Source organism: Equus caballus, chromosome 20 (genome assembly GCF_041296265.1).
Source record: "Equus caballus isolate H_3958 breed thoroughbred chromosome 20, TB-T2T, whole genome shotgun sequence".
Lineage (NCBI taxonomy): Eukaryota > Metazoa > Chordata > Mammalia > Perissodactyla > Equidae > Equus > Equus caballus.
The window spans coordinates 38,172,599-38,197,240 of record NC_091703.1 but is presented as its reverse complement, the minus strand read 5'-3'; the positions used below and the strand labels follow the sequence as shown (position 1 = coordinate 38,197,240).

The 24,642-nt window shown below is 60.0% G+C and overlaps 1 protein-coding gene across 3 annotated transcripts; it reads left to right on the top strand.

Annotated features, from left to right (window-relative positions):
* On the top strand, positions 1–24,642 carry SPDEF (SAM pointed domain containing ETS transcription factor). 3 transcript variants are annotated; one of them, XM_070245425.1, is made up of 6 exons: positions 1–140; positions 17,646–18,110; positions 20,199–20,396; positions 21,824–21,871; positions 21,982–22,128; positions 24,039–24,642. In XM_070245425.1, exons 2-6 carry the CDS (start codon positions 17,675–17,677, stop codon positions 24,215–24,217), a joined length of 1,008 nt encoding a protein of 335 aa, XP_070101526.1. In that variant the 5' UTR covers positions 1–140; positions 17,646–17,674; the 3' UTR covers positions 24,218–24,642. The 3 variants fall into 3 exon arrangements, with proteins under 3 accessions (XP_070101526.1, XP_023480530.2, XP_070101525.1); XM_023624762.2 differs by lacking the exon at positions 1–140 and adding an exon at positions 6,598–7,027; XM_070245424.1 differs by lacking the exon at positions 1–140 and adding an exon at positions 7,121–7,323.

Sequence of the window (24,642 nt, the reverse complement as noted above, 5' to 3'; positions counted from 1 at the left end):
GGAGGGGCCCCTTCGGGGTCCTTCCCAGCTGCGTCCCCCCCATCATCTCCTCTGGGCAGAGGCCGAGTGGGCGCAAGGCCACCGTGCGCAGCTGGACACGAAGGCACCACAGCCCGCCCCCAGAAGTCTCCCCTGATAAGGTGGGTAAATTTCAAAGGGGCTAATGGGCCGGGGGGCAGAGCACCGATAGCAGGGCCCCGGCTGCCAGCCGCCGCCCCGGCCCACTGCCCCGGCCCAGCCCCCAGCCGGCCGGCCACAGAACAGGTCCCGATTGTGCTCTTATCTGGGCCTGCGGTTTTGTCAGGCCCCGCTGGTTCTGCACAGGGTGGCGGGGGTGAAAAGCAGTGGCCACCTCTTGCAGTGCCACAGGCCCTCCACCACCACCCCCCACGATGGCCCAGCCCGGGCACACCTGGCGCTCCGGAGGGACAGCTGACGCACTGAGCAGGGAGGGGGGGCTTCGCTTTAGATCCTGGCTCCACGCCTCGCCACGCGGGCTGCCACCCTCTCCGCGCCTCAGTTTCCTCACTGAGGTTAAAATAGGGACACTCTACCTCCAGGGGTTGTGAAGACAATTACACGAGTCAGCTTCTGTAAAGCAATAGGCGTGGCATCTGGCTCACAGCGAGCAGCGGACAAGTGAGGTGCTTGGCAGGGGAGACGGGAAATGAGGGGCTGCGGCTTCAAGGCCCTGGAGTCGGGTCTACACTGCCTCCTGGGCCTCACCTCCCTGCACCCCTGCCCTCTGCTCCAGCCACTCCCGCCTCCTCCATGTTCTGCAAGCACGAGCTGCCTCAGGGCCTTTGCTCAAGCTTTGCCTCCACTCTGGAACCCTCCAGATAACCACCGGGCTCATGCCTTGACCTCCCTCATGCTTTCGCTCAAATCCCACCTTCTCAGGGAGGTCCACCCCGACCACCACACTTGACGCTACTCTGCACGTCCTGCCCAGCACTTCTGACATCCTATTTGTCATGGTGCTCAGCACTTTTCAGTGTACTGTATAATTTGCTTGTTCATTACTTTTACTGTTGACTGTCCGTCTCTCTCCTCTAGAATGTATACCCAACGAGGGTCACCGCTAATCCTTTCAGCACATGTTTGTGGAGTGAGTAGATTCCTGTGGCAGAGACCAAGCCAGGGACACCACCCTGCGCCGCCATCGCGGGGGCCTGCAGGGTCAGGAAGGCGTCCTATCTGCCCCCTGCACAGGCCTGCAGGGTCCCCAGGCTTGGAGGCCATCTCTGGCAGCAGCCTGCCTGGCTCCATCCACAGGGAAACCCCGGGGACCCTGAGGGCTGTGCTGGGCCCTGGGGTGGGGTGAGGCTACAGAGAAGGGTGTGTGAGTTGGGTGCAGCCAGGCCTTGGACACAGAGAAGACTGGCCCATCTGCTCAGGTCCCCTCTGGTGCTTGGGGTCTCTTTTGGAGGGGCCAGTGTGGGGACAGGCAGGAGATGGCATTGGTGAGGAAGCCTAGGGCCTGGGGAGCCAGGCTCCAAGCTGGCAAGGCCTTTGGCACCTCCCACCTGTCAGTTTTTCCTAGAAAGAAAAGGGTCTTGCATACAGTAGGCGTTCATGAAACCAGTAAGCCCACAGATGACTAGCCTTGGGAGGGATGCTGGGGTCATCTGTGCCCTCGGAGGCAGAGAGACACTGAGTGGCTGTAGCCACCAGACCGCAAACTCGTCCAGGGCACGTTGTGCCTGGCCACCATGCCCCAGTCCTCCTGCAGGGCCTGGCACAGAGTAGGTGCTCCAAGTGCATGGTGGCCTGTGCAGAGCAATGTGTCATGGCCCAGGGACACCCAGGGGCCACCCCTGGGCCCAAGCGAGCCCTACAGACTCCATTTGATGGAAACGCCTAGTTGTGTGTTCCTGAGGACGTAGATGCCACCCCCCAGGCTATTCCTGGTCCCCTTGTCCCCCTCCAGCTGCAGCATGGTGTCCTGGAAACAGGACTGCCACAGACCCAGCCCGAGTCCTGCCTCTGCTGCTTTCTAGCTTGACTTTGGGGAAGTCGAAGGGGCCTCGGTTCCTCAGCTGTGAGTGGGAAGGTCAAGCAACCCCTCGGGCGCTGGACTTAGTACGAATAGATGAGACAGCTCGCAGCACATGTGAGCGGGCACGGTTGGGGGTCTGCATTCAGACCCCAGCCCTGGGGTGTCCTCGGGTCTGTTCCCTAGCTTCTCTGGTCTCAGGGTCTTCCTCTGTGCCACGAGGCTGCGTGGTCTCTGGGTCCCACAAACCAGGCTTCCTGCCCATCCTGCCCTCAAGGTCCCATTTGGGTGACCAGCCCCAGGCTCTTCACAGGTCAGCAGGGGAGCCCTCCCCCCAGCTGTTCCCACCTTCTCATAGCTGGAGCCTAGGACGAAGGCAGGGCCCTGTGTCAACCAGGCAGGGGGCGGACAAGAACCAGCTGGCAGCCCCGTCTCTCTGTGGCTGGCATGGGTCCCGGCCTTGTTGCTGCCATCACCCCCAGGCTGCCACTCCTGGGAGGGCAGGACCCAAGTAGGAGGATGGGGGTGCAAGGAGATGGGGCAGAAAGAAAGCTAGGAAGGCGGCAATCTGACTGACTGACCCACAGACAGACTCCCCTTTCCAAAGTACATCCACTTCTGCTGTCAATGACAGTCACGTGTCACATCGCCCTCCCGCAAGGTCAGCGGGGCAAGTATCATCTGCATTTCACGGAGGAGGCGAGGGAGGCTCCGAGGGGGCCTGAGACTCCATGATGACACCACTGATAAACTGCAGCCCCGAAACCGAGCCCCGGCCCTGCCTCCCACCCAGCGCTCTTCACTCTCTGCTGGGCTAGCGGTGAGAGAGGACCCGAGAGGGAGGGGCGCTCGGGCTAGCGGCTCCAGAAATCATAATCTGTGCCATGGGCCTGATGCTGCCGCTGCTCCAGAGTCCCTGCCCTCAAGAAGTCAGAATCCTGGGACGAAAAGAAACCCTGGGAAACAACTGGGGCACGAAGCACTGGGCCATGTCGGGTCTGCAGGGGCCAGAACGAGGGTCCCTGAGCCCGGGCTTCAAGCATGGGGCTTCTTTCCCTCGCACTTGGAAGAAACTCAGCTCAAACCCATGTGAACAACAGAGGGAGGAAGTGGCACTTCCTCTAGGTGCTCGCACAGCAGTGTCAGCAAGGTCCTTCTCCTCTGGGCTGTCACTCGCTCTGGGGCTGGCAGCTCCTAGCTTATACTCTCAAGACTCAGAAACCCCAGTGGCCAGAGAGAATGTGTTATCTCAGTAGGTCAGAGAAAAGTTCCAGGATGGAGTCACACGGCCAGCGAGGGGCGGCTCTGGGGTGGGCATCGCCCACAACAAATGGGTGGGGTCTGGATGGGGGAAAACAGGAGGGGCACATTTCACCCAACACCAGGTGGCCAGAGCGGGGTTGAAGAGGAGACCAGCCTGGGGGAGCTGTGGCAGGAGGCAGGAGGTCTGATGGAGGCAGTGACCCATGCCGGGGACCTGGGGCTTGGCCCCGAGGGGATGGGGGAAGTACCAGGGTCCCATCAGGCACAGGGTGATGGAGGAAACTGCAGATTTGAGTTTGCATTGCTTCCCAGCTGTGACCTTGGGAAGACATTTTAAACATTCAGGCCTCAGTTTCTTCACCTGAAAAATGGGCCTAGTAATATCTACCTGCAAGGGAGTAAGATGTCTCATGTCAGACACGTGGCAAGTGGCTGGTGGTCAGCAAGGCTTTGGGGCAGGGCGTCTGGGTTCACAGAGCACTTTCACAGACGTCATCTCCCTCCTGATCTCTGAGGGAGTTCTCTAGGGATGGGGAGGGCGGGTCTGGCAGGTTTCAGACTTGGCCTAAGTCATGGAGCTGGAAGGTGACAGAACCAGAATGTGTATTTGCATCAAATCCCGAACTGGTGCCATGACACCGTGCTGGACGCATCAAGGCGTTGAGGGCTGTATGTATCCCAGGTTCCCCTCATGGGTTAAAGATGCGCTCTAATTGGCCCTCCCCCTGGAGCCCACCAGAGTTGCCCCAGGGTGGGCATCAAACCTCCCTTGAGCCCACCACTAAGGTCCGTCCCCAGCAGCCTCTCAGCGCCGTAGTCCACGTGAGCCCCAGCTGAGCAGATGGGGAGTCCCCTCCTTGCCCCCTCCTGGCACTTTTCTTCTTCCAGGGACTCCAGGCTCTTTGGGTCCCCACTCCAGGCTTGGGTGGGTAGAATCTCTGTGCACACACAGCACAGCCTCACCTGGTCCATCCATTGAGGCTCACCCATCCCTGGAGACACCTGTGAAGTGCTCCCTTGGGCCCAGAGCAAGGCTGTACCCAGCCTTCAAGAAGTAGACTTCCCCAGGTCAAGGGTTTTTGTGTTATGACCAAGCCCCTTCCCATTGCCACCCAGCAGTGAGATATCTTCACTGGCTACAAGAGTGTTTTATCTTCATCTCTCTGTCTTCTTCTGGTCTATCTCAGCTAGGATCAGGCTTGGCTTTGAAGAATAAAGACCCCACTTAACAAAAGTGAAATGTCTATTTCCCTCATAAAAGTCCTGACATAGGCAGCCCAAAGCCAGTATGGAGATTTTTTGCAATCCACAGAGACCTAGGCTCCTTCCAGCTCCCTGCTTCACCATCTTCTCCTCATGGTCCAAGATGGCAGCCAGAATTCCAGCCATTACAGCTGCATTCCAGGCAGGAACAAGGAGGAAAGATGAAGAAGGGGGCAAATGGTACATTCCAGTTTCCTTTTAAGAAAGATTCCTGGAAATTGACACATGACACTCCTACTTGATCACATAGTCACATCTAGCTGCAAGGGGGTCTGGAATAGCCTTAATTCCAGGTAGCCAAGTTCCCAGCTAAAAATTAGGGGGTTGTTGGGACCGGCCCAGTGGTGCAGTGGTTAAGTTCACACATTCTGCTTTGGCGACCCTGGGTTCTCAGGTTCGGATCCTGGGTGCGGACATGGCACCGCTTGCCAAGCTATGCTGTGGCAGGTGTCCCACATATAAAATAGAGGAAGATGGGCACAGATGTTAGCTCAGGGCCATTCTTCCTCAGCAAAAAGAGGAGGATTGGTGGCAGATGTTAGCCCAGGGCCAATCTTCCTCAAAAACAAAAACAAAAAAATTAAGGGATTGTTTACTGAGGAAAAGGGGGAATGGACGTTGGGGGTAACTATGTCTGACACCCCTTCCATTCCATAAGCATTTGTTGGGTACTCCTTGTACTTACTCGTGTTGTAGTACTTATACTCTGAATAATGCCCTGGCACCTCATGAGCGCTGAGTAGTGCCTGGCATACAGTAGCTGCTCACTGAGCAGCGGCCGTTATTATTGCCGCATCAGCTACAAGCAGCAGCTTCCCGAGCGTGGGGAGGAGGGCTGCCTGCCCGGCAGGGGAGAGGGGATAGAAAGGCATCCTGGAGGACGTCCCGCCCGGGCGCATGGGGGTCTTTCTCTTTCTTGACCCTGGAGGGCTGGGATGGGGGGCTGTAGCCACTTTAGGACTTTGTGTTACCTCCCCGACTTCCGTCCCATCCTCCCTCAGCCTCAGGGGAACGACTCTGATAACCCATCCTCACCAAGGGGCCCGTGACAACAGCAAAGCACAGGGCTCTGCAGTGGGAGAAGTGGGACAGTGCAACCACATGTCAGGCAGTTTGGGCATCAGTGACGGGGAGCTAGTGCTGAGGCCTTGGCATCTCCCTGCGGCCGTGGAATGCTCACGCCGTGGGCGCTCACACAGTTCCTACTGAAATTAGGAAATAACAACACGCATTATCTACAATGCCCTCATCTGACAGAACGGCGGGGGCAGGTGCTCGGTGCCCTTCAAGGTGATCCGGGGAAAGGAGGAGCCAGCCCCTGCCCCCAGGGACATCCCTCCACCCACGCGGCCAGATGAGGAGGCAGCTCAGGGCTGGTCCGCGTGGCCCTCCTTGGACTCGTGGAGGTGGAGGGGCGGGGGCACTGGGTGCCTGGGGGTGGCCTCCCCTCTTTGCCTCCACCCTCAGGGACTGTGAAGAGCAAGCCACTGCTGGCCGACCCCCGCTCTGGGCCTGGGAAAGCAAGCGCCAGTCCTTCCTGAGCACCACTGTGTGACGGGCCTGCGCCGGGCCTGAGGGGCACAGACAGCACTGCTCCCATGTGTTGTGGGTGGGCGCATGAGCCTCAGGTCTCTTTCCCCAGGGTTCCCTCCACCCCTAGCCCAGGGAGCCAGACAGCCCTTCCTCCGGGAAGCCCTCTCTGACTTCCCCTGCCTCAGTGCTCCTGTAGCCCTCCACTGGGGCGTGGGTGACTGAATTTCCACTGCTGTTTGCTTGTCTGTTCCCTGCACTCAGCTGACCCCTCTTAGTGCCCTGGCCCAGGTCCCTGTGGATATGTTCCCTGTGCCCCGCACATAATAGGAGCTCAGTAGCTATGCATCAACTAATGGGTGAGAGAGTGAGTGAGTGAGGGAATGAGTGAATGAGTGAATGAGTGAGTGAGTGAGTTCCCTGGCTGCCAGGGTATAGGGCCCCCAGCGAGGAGGGGAAGGCCTGCAAGGGTTAACCGGGAGCCCGCCTGTGGTCTGAGGTAAGCAGGGAGCGTATTTGTTCAGGTAAATAAGGAAGGATTACTTATAATGGGAAATCAGGCCCAGGCCAACTCTTCCTCTCAGTCTCCCTGACTTCCTCCCAGCACATTCCTGCACTCCGCCTGCGTCCACACAGCCCCACAGACCCGGTGCCCTGAGCCCACCGTGGCCCCCCCCCGAAGCCCCTGCGACTGGGTCTTGCCACAGTGCCAGCAGGTGGCCCTGGGCTGGGGGCCGGGGGCTCCCTCAGGCCACGCAGCCCTGAGACCTAAGAGGGCTACCCCTCGAGGGTGGCCAGGCCCCCGGCGGCCGCCCCGAGTGCCACCTCTGCCCCCCGCCCTTCTGGCCCCTGGTCCCACCGGCTCCCCACATGCCTGGCTGAAACCCAGCAGTGGCCCCAACCGCCCACGCCTCCTCCTGGCCCCCAGGGTTGGTGCTGCAGCAGACAACTCCTTGGGCACCAGGCAGCTCACAGGTGAGTCTGGCGGGGGGCACAGGGTGCCCTGCCGTGGGGCCTTTCCTCTGCCAGCTGGGGGGCCGTGGGTGACCGAGGGCGGGATTCCAAGGCGGGCTTCGCAAGCTCACAGCTGATCCTGCAGCGCCTGTGATCTGAGTCCTGCGCCCTCAGAAGCCGCTGATCCCTCCGTGCGCTGCCTGGGCTGACCCCAGACTCTGGATGAGCCTCCTGGCCCAGGGAGGCCTGCAGCGCCCCGTGCCGTCACGGCCCCCAACCACACTGAGCCCAGCGGCGGGGGTTTATGGGGGGCTGCGGTAAGGCGGGGAAGGCTGGAGGGAAGGCAGTGCAGCAGATGCAGAGCCTCAGCCCCTGGGACCAGCCGGTTCAGCTTGGCCAGCAAAACACAAGCAGCCTCTCTGCTGCTGCCAGCCGCGGCTGCTCTGCCAGGGGAAGGGGCTCCACGGGGCGAGGCCACGGTGGGCAGGGGCTTGCTGGAGCCTGGAGGCTCAGGGCTGGGGTCCAGGTTGGAGCAGAGGGGACAGGCCCAGAGCCCGGGGGCTGGGCGGGGCAGTGGTGGGCACAGGAACCAGGTGGTCTGGGGAGCTGCAGAGCAAACCACCTGGGTACTTGGGTACCCGAGGAAGCAGAGGGCCTATGGGCCCCGGTCTGGGCACATTGGAAAGAAACAGGGGTCCTGGAAGATGACAGGGTGGAAAGCTGAAGGGCCTGGAGAGCTGGGGGCTCCCCTGAGGCTGGACGAGGTGGGGGGGGGGCGTGTGGTTGGGGAGTGGACAGGCCCACTGAGCTAGCCCCGGTTCCCGCACTCACCCTGCCAGCTGGGCCCACCCAGCAGCCCACACCCAGGCCACCAGGCTCCAGCGCCCTGGCCACTGTGTGACGGTCACGGCCTTTCTCCCCGAGCTGGGCCAGGGCTGGGACTTGGCCTCGTCTTCCGCCCCCACCTCCCGAGTAAACAGCTTCACAGCACCCCCAATAAAACAGCATCTCCCCAGCACCAGCTGCTCAGCTGAGTGACAAAGCAAACAGGGATCGGGGCCGCCCCAGGCTCGAGGTGGCGGGAGGGAGGGGCAGGGGACGTCCCCCTAGCCAGGCCAGTCCTGCCTGCCCTCTGCCCACCTCGGGGAGGGCCAGAACCAGGGACTCCCATCTTGGAGCCTCATGATCCCAAACTCACGGAAATTTGGGGAGAGGGAGCGTCCTCAGTGTTCCCAGGGAGGTCGGGTATGGAGGAGGTGGTCTCTCTCTGGGTAGGAGACCACCCTCCCCTTTGAGAGCCTGACAATGAATGGACAAGCGTTTCCTCTGCCCCAGGCACTGTGGGGGGACCCAGAGCTGAAAACTCCGTCCCTCCTGGACTTGTTTACTGTGTGTTACCAATTACAAAACACTTCGGCAGATGCGATGCCATCTGATTTTCACAAGAACCCTCTGAATTAGGGAAAGCTTCTCCGTCAGCCAAGCCTGGGGAAATAGCTCGCAGTAGATGCTCATTGATGCTCAGAAACTGTGCTGCTGGCGGGAATTAGAAGAACCAGGAGAATCCACTTTTCACCACTGAGGTCATTGCAGATAAAAAGTTAATAGCCCGGAAACAATAGAGCACAGTTTTGTGTGAAATGACTTGAGTGTAACCTGGGAAAGTCAGTTCAGGTTGACCTGGGGACAAAGACGTTCTAGGTGGAGGCCAAGAAGGGATCGGTTAAGGCCCACTGTGTGGCCTTGGATAAGTCACTTTTCCTCCCCGCACTTGCAATGAGAAGGTTAGACAAGGTGGCCTTGTCTGCTAAAAGAGCCTTCACTAGGCTGGCCCAGTGGCGTAGTGGTTAAGTTTGTGTGCTCCACTTCGGCAGCTCAGGCTTCTTGGGTTCAGATCCCTGGCATGGACCTAGCACCACTCATCAAGCCATGCTGTGGTGGCATCCCACATAAAGTAGAGGAAGATTGGCAACAGATGTTAACTCAGATCCAATCTTCCTCACCAAAAAAAAAAAAAAAAAAGGCTTCATGGAAGAGAACCTGGAGCCAGGTTTTGAAGGCTGTGTAGGAGTTGGTGAAGGCAGGCTGACCAGCTGGATTTGCCGGCTTTGCAAGATTTGTGTGCTTTCCCAGTCTGCTCTCCTAGGCTGAGGTCAGGGGAGGTGGGAGGCTCTGGCTCTGGCTCCTTCTAGAGGCGGGAGGTGGGGGTGAGGCCAGCAGCTGCCCTAGACTGGGCTTGGAGCAGAATGACCTCAGGGCAAGGCGCAGGGCTCCCTCACCATCATCCTCAACAATCCCCCAGGCTCCACCCCTCGGCCCCTCCACGCCCCGTTGGCACCTGCTTCTTCCTTTGTGCCCCTCATCCCTCACCCCATTGCCTTTCCCTCCCCTCTTCCCCACTGACATCCTCTCTCCTGCTCCCAAGGGCCACGTTCATGCATGCTCAGCCCATCGTAACTCACAAGGAATTTCCATCCAGCCTCTCCCTCAATCTGCACAACCCCTTTAAGACGTGCTCTGGACAGCCTGTTGAACAGACCGGACAACTGAGTCTCTTGCCCCCTTCCCAGAGCAGGAAGTCTGCACTCAGACTCCGCCTGAGACCCTCCCCGCCCCCGTCCCCACCCCCACCTCACTCCAGGGCCCGCCCTGTGCCCCCAGCCAAGCGAGTGGCCTGTCAGGTGGAACAACTCTTCCCAAAGCAAACTTTGCACGAGGCCAGTCGCCCTGGGCTCTTCCTGACATTTAATGCCCGCTCCTTCCCCTGCCTCATTTGCATGTTCCCAGCCCAGAAGGTGCCCCCTGCCAGATTCTCCTCTCCCACCTCTTGGCAGCTGGGTGGGGCCTCCAGACTAGGGGAGGGTGGACCTCTTCCTACCTCCAGACCACTGCTCCCAGCCGGGGACACGACTGTAACTCTGCTGGGGCCAGATGGACAGAGCCCACCCGGGACCGGAGAAAGGGGCCATGAGGTCTCTGTGGCACCGCCAGAACTGAGGTGCCCTTCCCGCTCCCTCCAGCTCTGGATCCAGGAGAGAGGCCTCGGGGTAACTGCCCAGGCTACAGTCCCAGCACCTGCGACTGGTGACAGGGGCGGGGCCCAGGTCCCTCTGCTCTTAGGGCAGCAAGCTGGCCTGAGGGCCACTGGGATCCAGCTCTTCGTGTCTCCAGTTTCCACAACCTCCCCCCACCCCCGCACCCCAGAGTTCCAGGACAGAAGGGCTGAGGACGGTTCGTTCTGGACTTTCTCATTTTCTGTAATGTCGGGATGCCTTCACTTGGTCCTAAAACCCTGTCTCCAAGCGCAAGGTGGGCTCCCTGGCCCAAGGCTTGGGGCTTAAGGCACATTTTCTCTGTCAGCCCTGCCAAGATTTTACAGATTCAACAGCAGGAGTTTATGCCTTTCCATCCAGCCGTTCTGGGCTGGAGGAGGCTGCAGAGACACGGAGAACAGAGACGAGAGTACCTGACGTGGACACACACAGCTCTTGGGGGAGTGTCAGGTCTTCTCGCATCACCGTCCTGCCTTGTCGCGCCAAACCCCAGAGACACGATTATCCTCATGAGTCCTCATTTCACCAACAAGGATACTAAGGCCCAGAGGATGGACCAGGGTGCCCAGGCAGAGCCAGGTGAAATCCGCGGGTTCGCACACCTTCGGGGACCGGGCAGCCTTGCTGGGACTGGAGTGTGGGAAAGGAGATGCCCATGAAACCTCGAAGTCCCGTTGCCGTTTCAACAGCTGGGAGGGTGGTGTACACGAGGTGCTGGAGGCGTGCAGGGAAGAGGGAAGGTGCCGTGGCCCAGCCCCTGCAAAGAGGGCTTGTGGGGCCGGGGGAGACTGCGCTCGTGATGGGAGGGGGCACACACAGACGGCGGGGGTGTGGCGGCCCAGGCAGGGCAGTGGTGCTGGCCTGGGGTGCTGAGACGTGAGCTGTATTTACACACAGTACGTGCTCAACAAGGGCTGAAGGAAGAAGTGGTCCACAGTTTCTGGAAAGCCCTGAAAGTCAGGCAGGATTTGTACTTGCTGTGGCTGGAAATCGGGGTTCTGGCCTGACAGCCTCAGCATTGCTCACGCCAAGCCCCCAGCTTGTCCGACTAGAGGAAGCGGGGAGGAGATGCTGCTGGGGCGGGAACCAGGCCTGACAGGCCACTTGGGAGGTGAGGGGCGGCCTGGCGGGTGGCCCTGCTTGGTCAGAAGGGTGGACCAAGTCTTTCAGAGGCTCTGGCACCGACTCCAGAGGAGCGGGGCAGAGGGAGATGTAGCCACGCCCCTTATTCTGCCTAAAATGCCACCCCTGAATCATGTCTCTGCCTGCAAGGGCAGCCCCCTGTGCCCACCTCTGTTTCTCCTCCGTCGTCCGCCCAAGTCAGGCTGAGGGGCAAGATGGGGGTCATGAGGGTCATAGAATCCAGACAGTGTCTGGGCCAGAAAAGCCCTGGGAGGTAACTCACCCCCTAAGAGAACAGATGAGGAGGCTGAGGCAGGGAGGGGACTAGGGGCTGCCCAGGGCCTCACATATGGTGGGAACGGGGCAGGACACGAACTCACATCTCCAGATGCTGAGGCCTCAAGTTCTTTCCAGGCCGCACACCCCTTTTCGAGCAAACTCAAAGATAGGGATGAGCTTAGGGCTGAGGCTCATGCCACCTGAGCCCACCCATGCGACCTCTCTGGGGCTCGGATTTTCAGGGGCTGGGTCAGCGGACGGCCAGAGCAGAGGTGAAAGCGATGATCAGCAGGGGTGACCCTAGTACCATCTGAGAGGAGGGTGGAGCTCAGTATTGAGTTCCAGTCCCTGCTCGGTCACCAGCACTGCATCTGTCAGGTGAGAGTAATACTGGCAGGCCTGGGGGCTGGGTGAGCCCAAAGGAGCTGTTTATTTAGTTGGCCTTTGCCTTGTCCAAGAAAGGGTTGGAAGCAATGTCAGTGAGGCCTTGTGGGCACCAGCGGTACCCAGGCAGCGGGAGAGAATGGGAGACACACCTGGAACAAAGGTGCCTTCGGGCTCTGGCTGCCCGTGGGAACTGTGGGCGAAGCAGACTAAACCAGACTTCCTGGATGCTCCCCCGACCCTTTCGTCTCCTGTGCCCTGTGCTCCTGCTCCCTGGCCCTGCCCCCAACTCCCTCCCCACCCTCTGATCCCTCGGTAGCCTCACTAGCCTCACCCCGTGCCCCGAGTCTCCCCGCACACCGGCTCCTGGGCCCACTAGCCGGCTCCTCAGTGAGCCTCCCAGAGAGCAGGGCTCCTCAGTGAGCTAGGGCAGTGGCCTGGGCGGGTCTGGGATCTGAGGAGGTGGGGAAACCCCGGGATCTAGAAGAAACCTACCTCCCCTACTCTTAAGCTGAGCCCAAGACAGGCAAGACCTCCATCCGCCACCAACCAGGACCCACCTCCCTTCTCTCTGCCCTTCGGGACCCCGGGTGCTTGGGGATGGCCACAATGGGGTGCTTGAGAGACGGCCAGAGCTGCCTGGAGGCGGCCAGCCTGGGACCTCTTCCTGGGTAAGAGGGTGGTCTATCCAGTGAGGAGAGGCCAGCACTCGGGGCAGTGAAAGGCGGTCAGTAAGGAGGAGCTGGGAGCTTTTCCTGGGTCCAGCCAGTTTGAAGAGCAGTTTCTGAGGTCAAGGGAGCTGGGGTTCCATCGGGGGGCCGGAGCTGTCCAAGGAGAAGTGAGGGAGTGAGAGGGGGAGAGGAGGCTGAGAAGGGAATGTCTGGAGGAGGGGAGGCTGGCCAGAGGCAGGGAGGGTTCAGAAAGCCAGACACAGCAGATCACAGGCTCCAGCGGGGCCTCCCTGCGGCCTGGGCCGGCCCGGCTTCTCTCCAAGGTGCTGACCAGCGGTCTGGGGGCCAGGTCCATGTGGCCCCTGCCCACTCTGTGTGGCTCCTGGCCAGGTCCTAGTTAGGGCACCGCCACATCCCCCTGACTCTGACTCATTAAAGGAGGTGCCTGGGGGGAGGGAGGGAGGGGCTGACAGCAGGACAGTGGGCCCCCCTGGGGAAACTGGAGGAGGTCTGCTCCATCTGGCTGAGCGAGGCCAGCTCAGGGCTGAGGGATGGGCTGTCACCCCCTGCCCCACCCACTCTCCCTTGGTGCTTTGCTCACTGGGTCTGCGGCCGGGGTGCTGGGCTCTGGGCAGGCTGAGGCTGAGTCTCAGGGTGGAGGTGGGGCTCAGGCATATTTATCCCACTCACAATCCCCCAGGGGTCAGACCTGAGGGCCTGGACTGAGCAGGATGTGGGAGGCAGGCTCCAATCCCATGACAGCCCAGGGCCTTAGCAAAGACCTCCCTGGGAACTCTGCTTCCCTGAGGCTGTGGTTTCAGGTGGCATCAGGGCATCTTTTGCTGGTGCCAGTAGGAGTGGGAGTGAGAACCCATCGGAAGACAGGGGAGTTTCAGGGGCGCATTCCTGGCCCGAGGGGTGAGAACAGGCCAGGCAGCGGCAGGAAACAGCTGCTGTAAATGCACCCTCTCTCCTCATCTGCCCTCCTGGGGGAACGGAGGTGCTGAGAGGAGGGGCCCCAGGTGGCTAATCCCTCTGGCCACTGCCACACCCTCTGGTCCTGTGTCTGGGCCTTGGCCTCCACCAGCTGTTACCAAACTTTCTTTGTCTAGACTCGGAGCCAGAGCCTCTGGGGCAGAAGGGAGCCAGGACACGCTGAGCCTTAATCCAGACACGTGGCTTAATCCAGAGCAGATCAGCTCGAGGTTTGGGAGCTGGAGGCATTGCTCAGGAGACCGGCAGCCCCTGGGCCCCAGCCGGCAGAGACTGTAGGGAGAGCTGGGCCTGCCTCCAAGGGACGTGGATGTGGGAAACACCAGGCTTGTCCCAGGACCCTAGGCCTATGGAACAGTGACCTGAGGGTCAGCAGGCCTCTACTCTGGTCCTGGCTCTGCTGTGTGACTCTGGGCACATCCCTGCCACTCTCTGAGCCTCGTTTTTCCCAACACATGTGTGTCCTTGTGAATGGACAAGCATCCATGAATGTAATCGAGGCTGAATCGCATAGCACAGATGGGGAGAGCTGGAAAGTCAGAGGAGGGAGCTATTGGGGAGGGCTTCCTTGGGGAGGAGGGCTTTGGGCTGAACTGTGATGAGAAGGAAGGGGAATCTTAGGCAGAGGGACAAGAACACAAGAGAAAATAGCCGTCTCATGCCCATAGCACAGGGACCAGGGGAGAAACGCTATTCTCACTAGAGCCTGGATATGGTCACCATGTTGATCGATCTCTGGTTCTGGTGCAGACCCTGCCTCTAACCAGTGAATGACTCCCTTCCCCACTCTGGGCTTCGTTGTTCCTATCTAAAAAACGATCACATAATATATAGCCCTTTCCAGCTCTGATTATCTGGGCTGGGTAGGAGGCAGGCTCAGAGGTGGGCATCAGCCAAGGGGATTGGGCTGGGCAGGCAATGGGGAGCCATGGGAGGTTCTTGAGCACAGGGGTGCCTGATGAAAGTGTGTCGGAGGGAAATGAGCATGACAGTAGGGTGGAGTGAGCAGCCAGGAGGTGGGAATGGACTTTTGGAGGATCAAATTGGTCAATCAGAAGGCAGGAAGGACCCTGGAAAGAGGGGACTGGCCAGAGCAGAATTCTCAGAGGGAACATGGTATGATGAACAGAGCCCACACATGGTTAACTGGGGATCTCGGGCAAGCTGTATAAGCTCTCTGAGCCTCACTGTCTGTATCTGTGAAACGGGCTCTCGAGTCCACATCACCCAGGCTGTGGGTAGGAAAGGGGGTAGCGTGCATGAGCGCTCTGGACATAGGAGGCGCTCACTGTGCAGGTCTCTCTTCCCTCCCTGGTCCAGCCCCAGGGTCTGGAGGAGATGCCGGAGCTGCAGGCTGGGCCCACCAGCCCCTGACCAGTAAACCAAGGTGCCTCTAGACCGGGGCTGCTGGAGGCGGAGCACTCCTCACCCACTCCCCACGCCGACAGTCGGATCTTTCCTCCCGCCGTGCGGTTAATCATTAACTTAGTTTTCACCCGGGAGCGGGGGGGCGAGCCTGGGCTGAGAGCAGGTTCCTTCGCATTTAGGTGCAAGGTGACTTGGGGCGCTGGAATGTGGGGTGTGGAGGAGGCGGGAATTCTCTGCTGGTGAAGGGGCCCTGGGCCCGGAGTTGGAAGACCTGGATCCAGGTCACTTAGTTCTCTGCACCTAAACCTCCCCATCCACAGAATGGGAGTGAGAATAAGGCCCGGGGAGGGGACAGGTGTGAGGGCCACGAAGGTCACTTGACAAACATGTCAGGGATGTGTCATCACATCCCAGCCTGACGGACGTTGCCACCTGCCCTGCCCATTCCTCCTCGCTGACCCCTCGGGCCATTGTGCCCCGAAACATAGCAGCTACCTCCCATCCTACCTGTAGCTGAGGCTGAGCAAACAGCAGGGCCACGAGGGAGGCAAGTCCTCCTGCTGGGAAAGTTTCCGTCTCCCTGGCACACGGCCCAGGGTGTTGGCAGAGACTATCCTAACGTGGCAGGCACGGGAGTTCTGGGGACGTGGATGGGGCGGGAGGCAGGCAGTGGGGGATGGCGGCGGGGGAGGGTTGAGAGGGGGTCTCCAGGAGTGGGGCCACCTCCAGGGTGGGGCACGGGCACAGGCAGGGTGGGGACCCAGGGGCAGAGCGGGCTGTTGGTGCTGCCTGGGTAAATAATGTGGGCCCACAGCACACACGTGTGTTTGCACAGAAGGACCTGAAATGATTCCAGGCCTGCCCTCTGTCCCCCGCAACACTGGCTCCCCCTCCATCCCTGTCCACCCCACCCCACCCTGGCCGTTCCTTCCTTGTCACTTAAAGGAGCCCTTAAAAGGAGAATTGAGATCAGAGGGAACCCCGTTCTCTCTTTCTGGTATTCTCTCTGCCACAGACAACTGCAGGGCTGCCATGTAAAGTTGGGAAGGTTGGGCACTGCACAAGAGAGGGGACAAAAGGGAGCTGAAATTCCACCTGGGTTCCATTTACCAAGCCATCCTATCCAGAAGGAAAGGATGTCGTTTGCTGAGTTGAACGAAGGTGCAGAATGGGCTGCTGCAGCCCTAGGGAGCCTGGAAGTGTCTTCCCAACAGTCCTTTCTCTGTCCCACCGGCAGGGACAGACGCTGCCGCACACTGAGGCTGAACTGGCCAGTCCCACGGGTGGCTGGAGTTGTGCCAGGGAGCCCTGCTCTGTCCCAGTGTGGCATAGCCAGTCCCACCATTAGAGGGTCCTTTGATGAAAGTCTCTCCCGCTTCCTGCCAGATGCCCTTAGAGCAGTGGCCCCCAAACTCGAGCCAGCGTCTGAACCGCCCACAGGGCCCCCACCCACCCCCATCCACGCACCGCTGGTGCTTCTGGCCCGGCACCATGGCTGAGAACCACTGCTTTCAGTACAAACACCCCCGGGGAGGGCCCCACGTGAGCGGGCGCATGGGCTCCCTCCCTCCTTTCTCAGTGCTCTCCTCTGTTATTGGCAGCATGTATTTGTTGTTAATCCTCCACCTCCGTTCTGATTGATTTTTGAGTATCAGGCCCACGAATCACAGAAATATCCCAGAAACCCTGGTATTTTGATGTCTGTACGTCTCTCAAGTCGCTGCCTCTCCCAAACCGCCTACTCCAGTCTGGGGTTCAGAGCAAAGGGCCGGGCAAAGCAGAGCCTGGGTGACCGATGGAGCTGGAGGCCATCAGGGCCTGGTGTTGAGGCAAATGGCAGGGAGGAGACGGTGTCTGGGCTGCTGAGGCCTCAGTCGTTCCTAGATCCTGGGCCTTCTCGCCACCCTCCTGCCCCCAGCAAAGCCGGGGCTGTAGGTGGGCTCCTGGGCTCTGCTTTGGGCAGCTGCTCGTTCCTCTAGGGCATGAGGGGAGAGGACGGGGCTCTGAGAGCTGGGAGGGGCCTGGGGCTGCTCCTTTCAGGGGAGACCAGGGCAGGCGGGTACCAGGAACCCGGCCCTGAGCAGGGCAGGCCAAGCACACCTGCAAGTTGTTGCTCAGTGACTCCCTCAGCAGCGTTACTCTGGGAATATTCACACCCCCAGAGGCCAATGGAGGGGGCCAGGGCCCGCCTCCCCAGCTTGTGAAGGGGTTCTACCATGCCACGCCCCTCCCTTGCTCCTTTCTTCCTTCCCCTGGCTGGGGAAGATGGTGCTGCCTTTTTCTCTTCCCAACCCCCTTCAAGGGCAGAATAAAAGAAAATAAGCTTTGCTACAGCAGGAAAGATTTAGATTAGCTCTCAGAAGGAACTTCCTCCACCTTAAAGGCTCCTTGTCCAGGCCTCAGTTTGCTCGTCTGCCAAATGGGGCTGATCGTGCCTTCCACTGTGAGGACTGTGTGAGGTCAAGAACCCCAGAAGGTTGTTTGAAGCACACTACGTGTGTCAAGATTGACAGCTCCCGGCCAACCTGGCTTCCCCCGGGGGCGAGGGAGCTGCCCATTTACAGTCCCACCCCACTCCCATCTCTTTCCCGGCCAGAAGGCCTGTCTGCCCAGCCCCGGCCTCGCTGCCCAGTGACCCGGAAGGCCCAACTGTCTCCCAGGCCCAGCCACTGCCCACTGGGCCCCTCATCCCCGTAACCAGCTTAGCGGCCCCCACGGGGACGGGGACGCAGCCAGAACCCGACTCTCCTTCCTCTTTCATTTCTATAGCCGCGGCCGCCGGCCCGAGCAGCAGCGGCATGGGCAGCGCCAGCCCGTGCCTGAGCAGCGTGGCCCCCAGCCGCCTCCTGCTGGCCCCCGATGCTGTGCTGCGGACAGGCCTGGAGAAGGTGGCCGTGGGGGCAGCAGGGCCCGAGAGCCGAGACTGGAGCCCCAGCCCCCCCGCCACGCCCGAGCAGGGCCTGTCCGCCTTCTACCTCTCCTACTTCGACATGCTGTACCCCGACGATGGCAGCTGGGCCGCCAAGGGCCCTGGGGCCAGCGCTCGGGACGAGCCGCCTGAGGAGCCCGAGCAGTGCCCGGTCATCGACAGCCAGGCCCCTGGGGGCGGCCTGGACTTGGCGCCGGGCGGGCTGACCCTGGAGGAGCACTCGCTGGAGCAGGTGCAGTCCATGGTGGTGGGCGAGGTGCTCAAGGACATTGAGACGGCCTGCAAGCTGCTCAACATCACCGCAGGTGAGCCCCTCCGTGGCGGCGGGCACGCGCAGGGCCCGGGACGCTGCCTGCCGCACCCTGGCTGCCCCTAGCCCAGCCTCAGGAGCCCCAGAGAGGCCGGTGCTTCCACACTTACGGTCAGCCCACAGCACACAGCAGCCATGAGCCTGGGCTGGCACAGCTCCAGCCCTCTGGGCCCCAACGGCCGCAGCCCAGGGTCCCCACTTGGTAGGTGCTGGATGAAGTGAATCCGAGCTCTCCGCCATCTGGCCCACCACCTCCTCTGAGACTTATCTCTGCTCTCCCCTCATTCGCTGTGCTCCAGCAACACCTGCCTCTTTGCTGTTCCACAACACTCACACCTCAGGACCTTTGCACCTGCTGGTCCTTCAACCTAGAATACTCTTCCCCAAATGCCTAGCTGGCTCCCCCTTCACCTCCTTCAGGTCTTGACTCAAATGGCACCATCTCAATGACGCCTTCCCAAACCCCTGCCTCTTATTCCTCCGCTCTGCCTTCCTTCTCTCTTAGCACAGACCATCTGATACGCTGCGTATTTTATTTATCTTGTTTACTCTCTGTCTCCCTCACTGGAATGTACATGCCCTAAGGGCAGGGGTTTCCATTTGTTTTGTTCACCCTACATCCCCACTTCCTAGGCTGGCGCCTGGCACATAATAGACGCTCAATAAACAGGAGCTTTTTGCTATGCCAGGCCCTGTTCTGGCACCGGGGGATTGAGTGGTGAACACAGCACAGAAGCCCCTTCGTTCATGACGCTGACACTACAGTGAGGGAAACAGATCATAAATAGATAAATGTGTCGCTGGTCCAGTGGTGATGAGGGAGGGGACATCAGGAGACTGGGCACGTGTCTCCAGGGCCTGGAAGGTGTGGTTACGGAGATGGTGCTGTGGGTCGAGGGGTGGCTGGGTCTATAGTCCCTGTTCCCCCATCATCTCTTCAGCTTTGGGTAGGCCTGACCCACCTCCTGTGCTTTGGGTCCTGGCATTTGAACATCCCCCTCTCTGTCCTGCCTTCACACAGGAGGGGTCTCAGGCATCCCTCAGGCCCAACCCCTCCCCCCCGGAGTCATCTGGGCCCAGCCCCTACTCCCCAACAGTCCCAGCTGGTGTCCTCTTGAGCTGGCTCCTACCCATGCCCCAATGCCCCTGCCAGGCCCCCCCAGGGAGGCTCTCCCACGGCGCCTCGGCTCCCACACTGGCTCGGGGCGGGGCCTGCCCTCCGAACAATGGGAACAGAAACAAATTGCTTTGACCCTGGAGAGGAAAATGGCTTTAAGTCACCCAGTCTGCAGGTCACCCAGCTGGGGCAGCAGCTTAGACCACGAAGTTCTCTTGGAGGTCCCATTGTGACTGTGCCTGCAGCCCAGCCCCCACCCATGTGCCCTGCCAGGCTCACCCCAGAGCAGCTCCCTAGGGAGACATCTCAGACCTAGCCAGTGCCTCCCCTCCCGGCCTCTGAGGCCTGTGGCTGCCCCGTGACCACCCTGTGCTCTGCCCTCATTCATTCACCGCATGTGCACAGAGCAGCTACTATGCACCCAGCCCTTTGTTCGGTGTTGGACAAGAGGATGAAGCCTCTGTGCCTCAGTTTCCTCATCTGTAAAATACAGTGGGGGTTGGGGGTGGGGGTTGTAGGGCTAATTCCTGGTTGGGGTTTTCTCTGGTTCCTTGAGGGGTTTGGAGAAGGCAAGAGGTAGCTTGGAAAGAAGCTCAGGTGTTTCGGGTTTAATGTCACTGTCCCCTCAGGGGTGGGGCTCCCCAAAAGGTCCCTTGGAGAAGCTGCAACGGTCTGGCATGACCCGAGGTCTGGGTGAGGTAGGGAGTGCAGAGGCCCCAGGCCACCCTGCCCCGCGCCAAGTTTGTTGTTAGGGCCCCGCCTCCTCCTTCTCACCACCCCCTCTTCCTGGGTACGCCCCTCCTCAGGGACCCTCAAGGCTCTGTCTGGCCTGGCATGGCCTCCCCCCAGGAGTGCATGGTCCCTGGCCACTAGTTCCCACGGGTGCCCCATCACAGAAGAGCAAGCCATGTTCAGGGCGGTGACCTCAAGCAGCCCCTGGGGCTGAGGGAGTGTCTCTTGCTCCAGACCCCGTGGACTGGAGCCCTGGCAACGTGCAGAAGTGGCTGCTGTGGACGGAGCACCAGTACCGGCTGCCCCCAGTAGGCAAGGCCTTCCAGGAGCTGGGAGGCAAGGAGCTGTGCGCCATGTCGGAGGAGCAGTTTCGCCAGCGCTCGCCCCTGGGCGGGGAGGTGCTGCACGCCCACCTGGACATCTGGAAATCAGGTGGGACCCGGTGCGGGTGGGAATGGCCCCTCCCGGGCCCCGAGCTGGGAACCCCGAGTGGGCCGGTTAGGCCAGGATGCTGGCCGGGAGGTTACTCTCCTCTGGGGACACAGCCCCTTGGTCCTAGTCAGGGCTCCCTTCTGGATCCCAGCCCCAAGGGCAACTGCCTCCCTGTGTCCTGGCTGAACTCACCAGCCCCGACCTGCTCCCAGCCCTGGTCAAGGCCCCAGCACTTAGGACAGAGCACGGGGGAAGTTACAAGGTAGAAGTTAAACCGTGAGGACGCGGGACGTCAGAGCTGATGGGGACTGTGGGTATCACAAAGCCCTTCTTCTTTGTCTTTTTATTTTATTTGTATGTTTTTTATTAAAGAAGTAACGTGGTAATAAATGTGTAGGATTTAAAAAGACACAGTGAAAACCAGTCTACCCTGGGAAGTGATTCTCCGTCACGCTCCTGACCCCCAGCCTTCCAGTCCCTCCCCAGGGGGCAGCCTCCATGACCATTTCTTGGCTGCCTTGCCAGGGAAAGTCTCTGCATATGCAAGCAATTAGATATGTATGCGTTTTACCCTTTTTTTTTTCTTTTAACACGAATAGTATCAGAGTATCACACTGTTCTGCACTTAACAGTGTATCTTGGGTCTCGTTCCCCATCAGTATCTACACGGCTGCCCTGTTTTTAATGGCTGCGTGCCAAGCCCTTTGTGTTTAAATGGTCTCCATCTCACTGAGCGCCCACAGTGTGCCCTGCGCAGAGCCACGTGCTCTGGAGGAGACAGTGCTGCCCAGTGAGTCAAGGCCACTGCCCTTCCAGGCCCGGGGTGAACAAGGGGACAGGACCCACGCGTATGGCCCCATCAGAGACCAGTGGTTGGCAAGGGCAGTGGACAGTGCTGGGCTGAGAGCTGGGTGGTGATGTGGGCAGACGCTGGCTGCCTTTGCCCCCTCTGCCTGGACTGCGGGTGGAGAGATGGGGAGGGGCTGGGAGGAGAGTGGGAGGCATGGACGGCACGCGGTGACCTCGGCAGGCAGAGGAGGGCAGGGCTGTTTTTCTCACACCGGCCCTGGCCAGGGTGCTGCGAAGACTTCATCACCCTGGATCCTTGCAGGACCTGTGAGGGGGTCCCGGCCCCATTTCACAAGTGAGAAAAGGGAGGCAGAGCAAGGCTCGACTTCCACTCGTCTGTCTAGACATCAAGGGCTGCGTGCATGGCCTCTAAGGTCCCTCCCAGCTCCCAAATCCTAAATTTTCTTCCAGGCAGCAGCTCTGTAAACAACTTGTCTTCCCAAGTGGCAAGAGGGAGGAAGCCAGAGGGAAATCTCCAGCCAAAGGGGGCCTTCTCTGGCCCCACAGTCCCACTGAAACGCCCTCCTCGACCCTTAGGGTCTCTCGTGGGTCCCTAACTTTCTCTCCTTGTCCCCCAGCGGCCTGGATGAAAGAGAGGACCTCCCCGGGGGCCATTCACTACTGCGGTGAGCTGGGGCAGGACAGGCGGGGGGCCGGCTCCGGGGTCTGGGGTTGATGGGCGGCTGCCACTGGAGCCGGGGGCTCCTCACGCACTGCTCCCTCCCTGGCTGCCCAGCGTCCGCGGGCGAGGAGAGCTGGGCTGACAGCGAGGTGGACTCGTCCTGCTCCGGGCAGCCCATCCACCTGTGGCAGTTCCTCAGAGAACTGCTGCTCAAGCCGCACAGCTACGGCCGCTTCATCCGCTGGCTCAACAAGGAGAAGGGTGAGCAGGGCGCCCGGCAGGGGCTACGGGGGCAGCGAGGGCGCACTGGGGTGAGCGGGGTCCTGCCTGGGTTCCTACCGGGTGCCGGGCGCCGGGAGGGTGGGGGTTGGGCAGAGGGGTGGAGCTGCCCCCACCTGTGCCCTGAATGCCAGATACGGCCGTCCTTGGACCCGCCCGGGGTCTGTGTGCGGTTTGTGGCCACGTCTGTCCCCCGGCCAGGCTCTGCCTTGTTCAGGGTCCCCAGCCCTGCACAGTGCCTTTGACATAGCAGGAACTCAAAATCCTGCTGAGAATGAGACAGCCTTTGCCCTCAGAACGTCATAGCTTCAGTGGGGAGGCTGACAGTGTCCAGTGAGAAATACAGCACGAGCCACATACGCGATATGTAGACACATTAACAAAAATCTTTTAGACGGGTGAATCTAACTTCAGCGATACTTTTATTTAACCTAATATTATAAGTTACTATAATTTCAACATGTAATCAATATAAAAATTGTTAGATTTTTTTTTACTAAGTCTTCGAGATCCGGTGTGTATTTTACACTTAGAGCACAGCTCCATTCGGACTTGCCCCCTTTCAAGGGCTCAAGGGCCAGATGTGGCTGGTGGCCACCTCGTTGAACAGCACAGGACCAGACGTTGTGTGTGTGTTTCAGAAAAGGCTCAGAGCCAAGAAACCTGGGTTCTGGGCCCCATTCTGCCAGGAGCAGCTCTGGGTGCCCGGACCTCAGTCTTCTTATCTGTGAAAGGGACTAGATGTATTCATGCAACAAACCTTCTTTGAGCACCTCCTCTGGCTCCACACTTGCTCAGCTGACTTTTCCAGAGAGTTACAGTGTCCTGAGGGTGCGGGCAGGATTCAGCTGCACACCGTCCTCGAGGGACCTACAGTCTTGTAGGAGAACCAGCAGTGAAATGAGCTGGTGAGCAGAGTATGTCGGGGCTATGGGGGCAGCCATGCCCAAGTCCAGGAGGACTTCACAGAGGAGGTGACTCTGGGGCTGAGTGTGGAGGACGAGAAGAGGCTAGAGGGGTTGGAAGAGAAGTTCCTGCACAAGGTGTGGTGACCCCGCATGTGTATTTGAGACCGAGAGGGAGCCGGTCCTCTGGGGAGACAGTCCCATGATAGAGTTCTAGGAAAGGAGATCAGGGAGGTGATCTGGGAAGGCTCCCTGGAGGAGGTGTGCTTCCTGGGCCTTGCCAGGAGGGTTTCTAATGAGAACTGGGGGCATTAACAATGTAACAGCTCATCCCAAGGGGCACTTCCTTCAGGCTGTGCTCTAAGCACTTTCTGTAACCACTCAACAACGTGGTAGTCACGCTAACCACCTCTTACCGACAGAACAAAGGCACCTTAGGCAGCTTCGAAAGGTAGAAAATGGCAGAGCCAGGATTCAAACCCAGGTCTGCTGGCTCCAAGTCTTTCCACCACCTCCTGAGTTAATCCTGCCAGAAAGGGCTGCAGGGCTGAAGTGGCTGAGAGTACAAGGAGATTTTGCAAGCTTGGGAACTGCAAGGGGAAGGCAGCGGTGGGGGCGAGGGGGTGCCAAAGGAGCCATGGGCACAGCCCAGAGCCCCGCAGGACAAACGCCAAATAGGAGCAGAGGCTGGCAAGGGCCAGGCCCTCAGGGCCACAAATAACCCATGAACGGACACGTGCACCCAGGAGGTTGTGACTCCGCGGTATTATTTACCACTTACTGGGCCTGTGGCACACTCTGCACACATTTCTTTACCCCTCACCACAGCCTTGGGAAGAGATGTGGTGGCCCCCCAGCCTGACCCCTGCCCCTGGCTGCCCCTGGCTCCCATGGCCCAGTGGGAGACTAACCTGTCCATCTCGGTCTTTCTCCCTTTTGGCCCCACTTGCACGGCTGGCTCTCTCCGGGCCCTCCTGCTGCCCCCAGGCATCTTCAAAATTGAAGACTCGGCCCAGGTGGCCCGGCTCTGGGGCATCCGCAAGAACCGTCCAGCCATGAACTACGACAAGCTGAGCCGCTCCATCCGCCAGTATTACAAGAAGGGCATTATCCGGAAGCCCGACATTTCCCAGCGCCTTGTCTACCAGTTTGTGCACCCCATCTGAGGGCTGCGGGCCAGACCCTAGGCCCAAAACCTCCCTCCTGCCTGCTCCTGAGCAGAGGGAGAGGGCCGTCCGCTGGCATTCAGAGTCTGGGGCCAGGGAGGGGACGGCCCGCTGCTCCCAGGGGCCTCTCTGGGGCCTGAGGTGGGGGTGCTTCCTCCTCAGGCCTGACTGCGCATGTGCCCATGGAGGGGGCCAGGGCTGGACAGGGAAGGCCTTCCCTCCACCCCAGCCTCTGACCCCAGGATTTCCAGAGCAGAGCCGACAGAAATGGCAGTGACTTGGCCAAGGCCACTAAAAGTCCGTCCAGTGCTCTCTGTCACCCATCCTACACCGTGCCTGGCATGGTGTTAGGAGACGTCTGCACCCCTGAACTGGGGAGCCAGGAGTTCCCTTGGGAATGGATAATAAAGGTACCAGAGAACTGA

Coding starts and splice junctions, on each gene's coding strand:
- SPDEF (XM_070245424.1), top strand. Junction 20,397..21,823: donor CCTGGACATCTGGAAATCAG/GTGGGACCCGGT, acceptor CTTGTCCCCCAG/CGGCCTGGATGAAAGAGAGG. Junction 22,129..24,038: donor CTGGCTCAACAAGGAGAAGG/GTGAGCAGGGCG, acceptor TGCTGCCCCCAG/GCATCTTCAAAATTGAAGAC.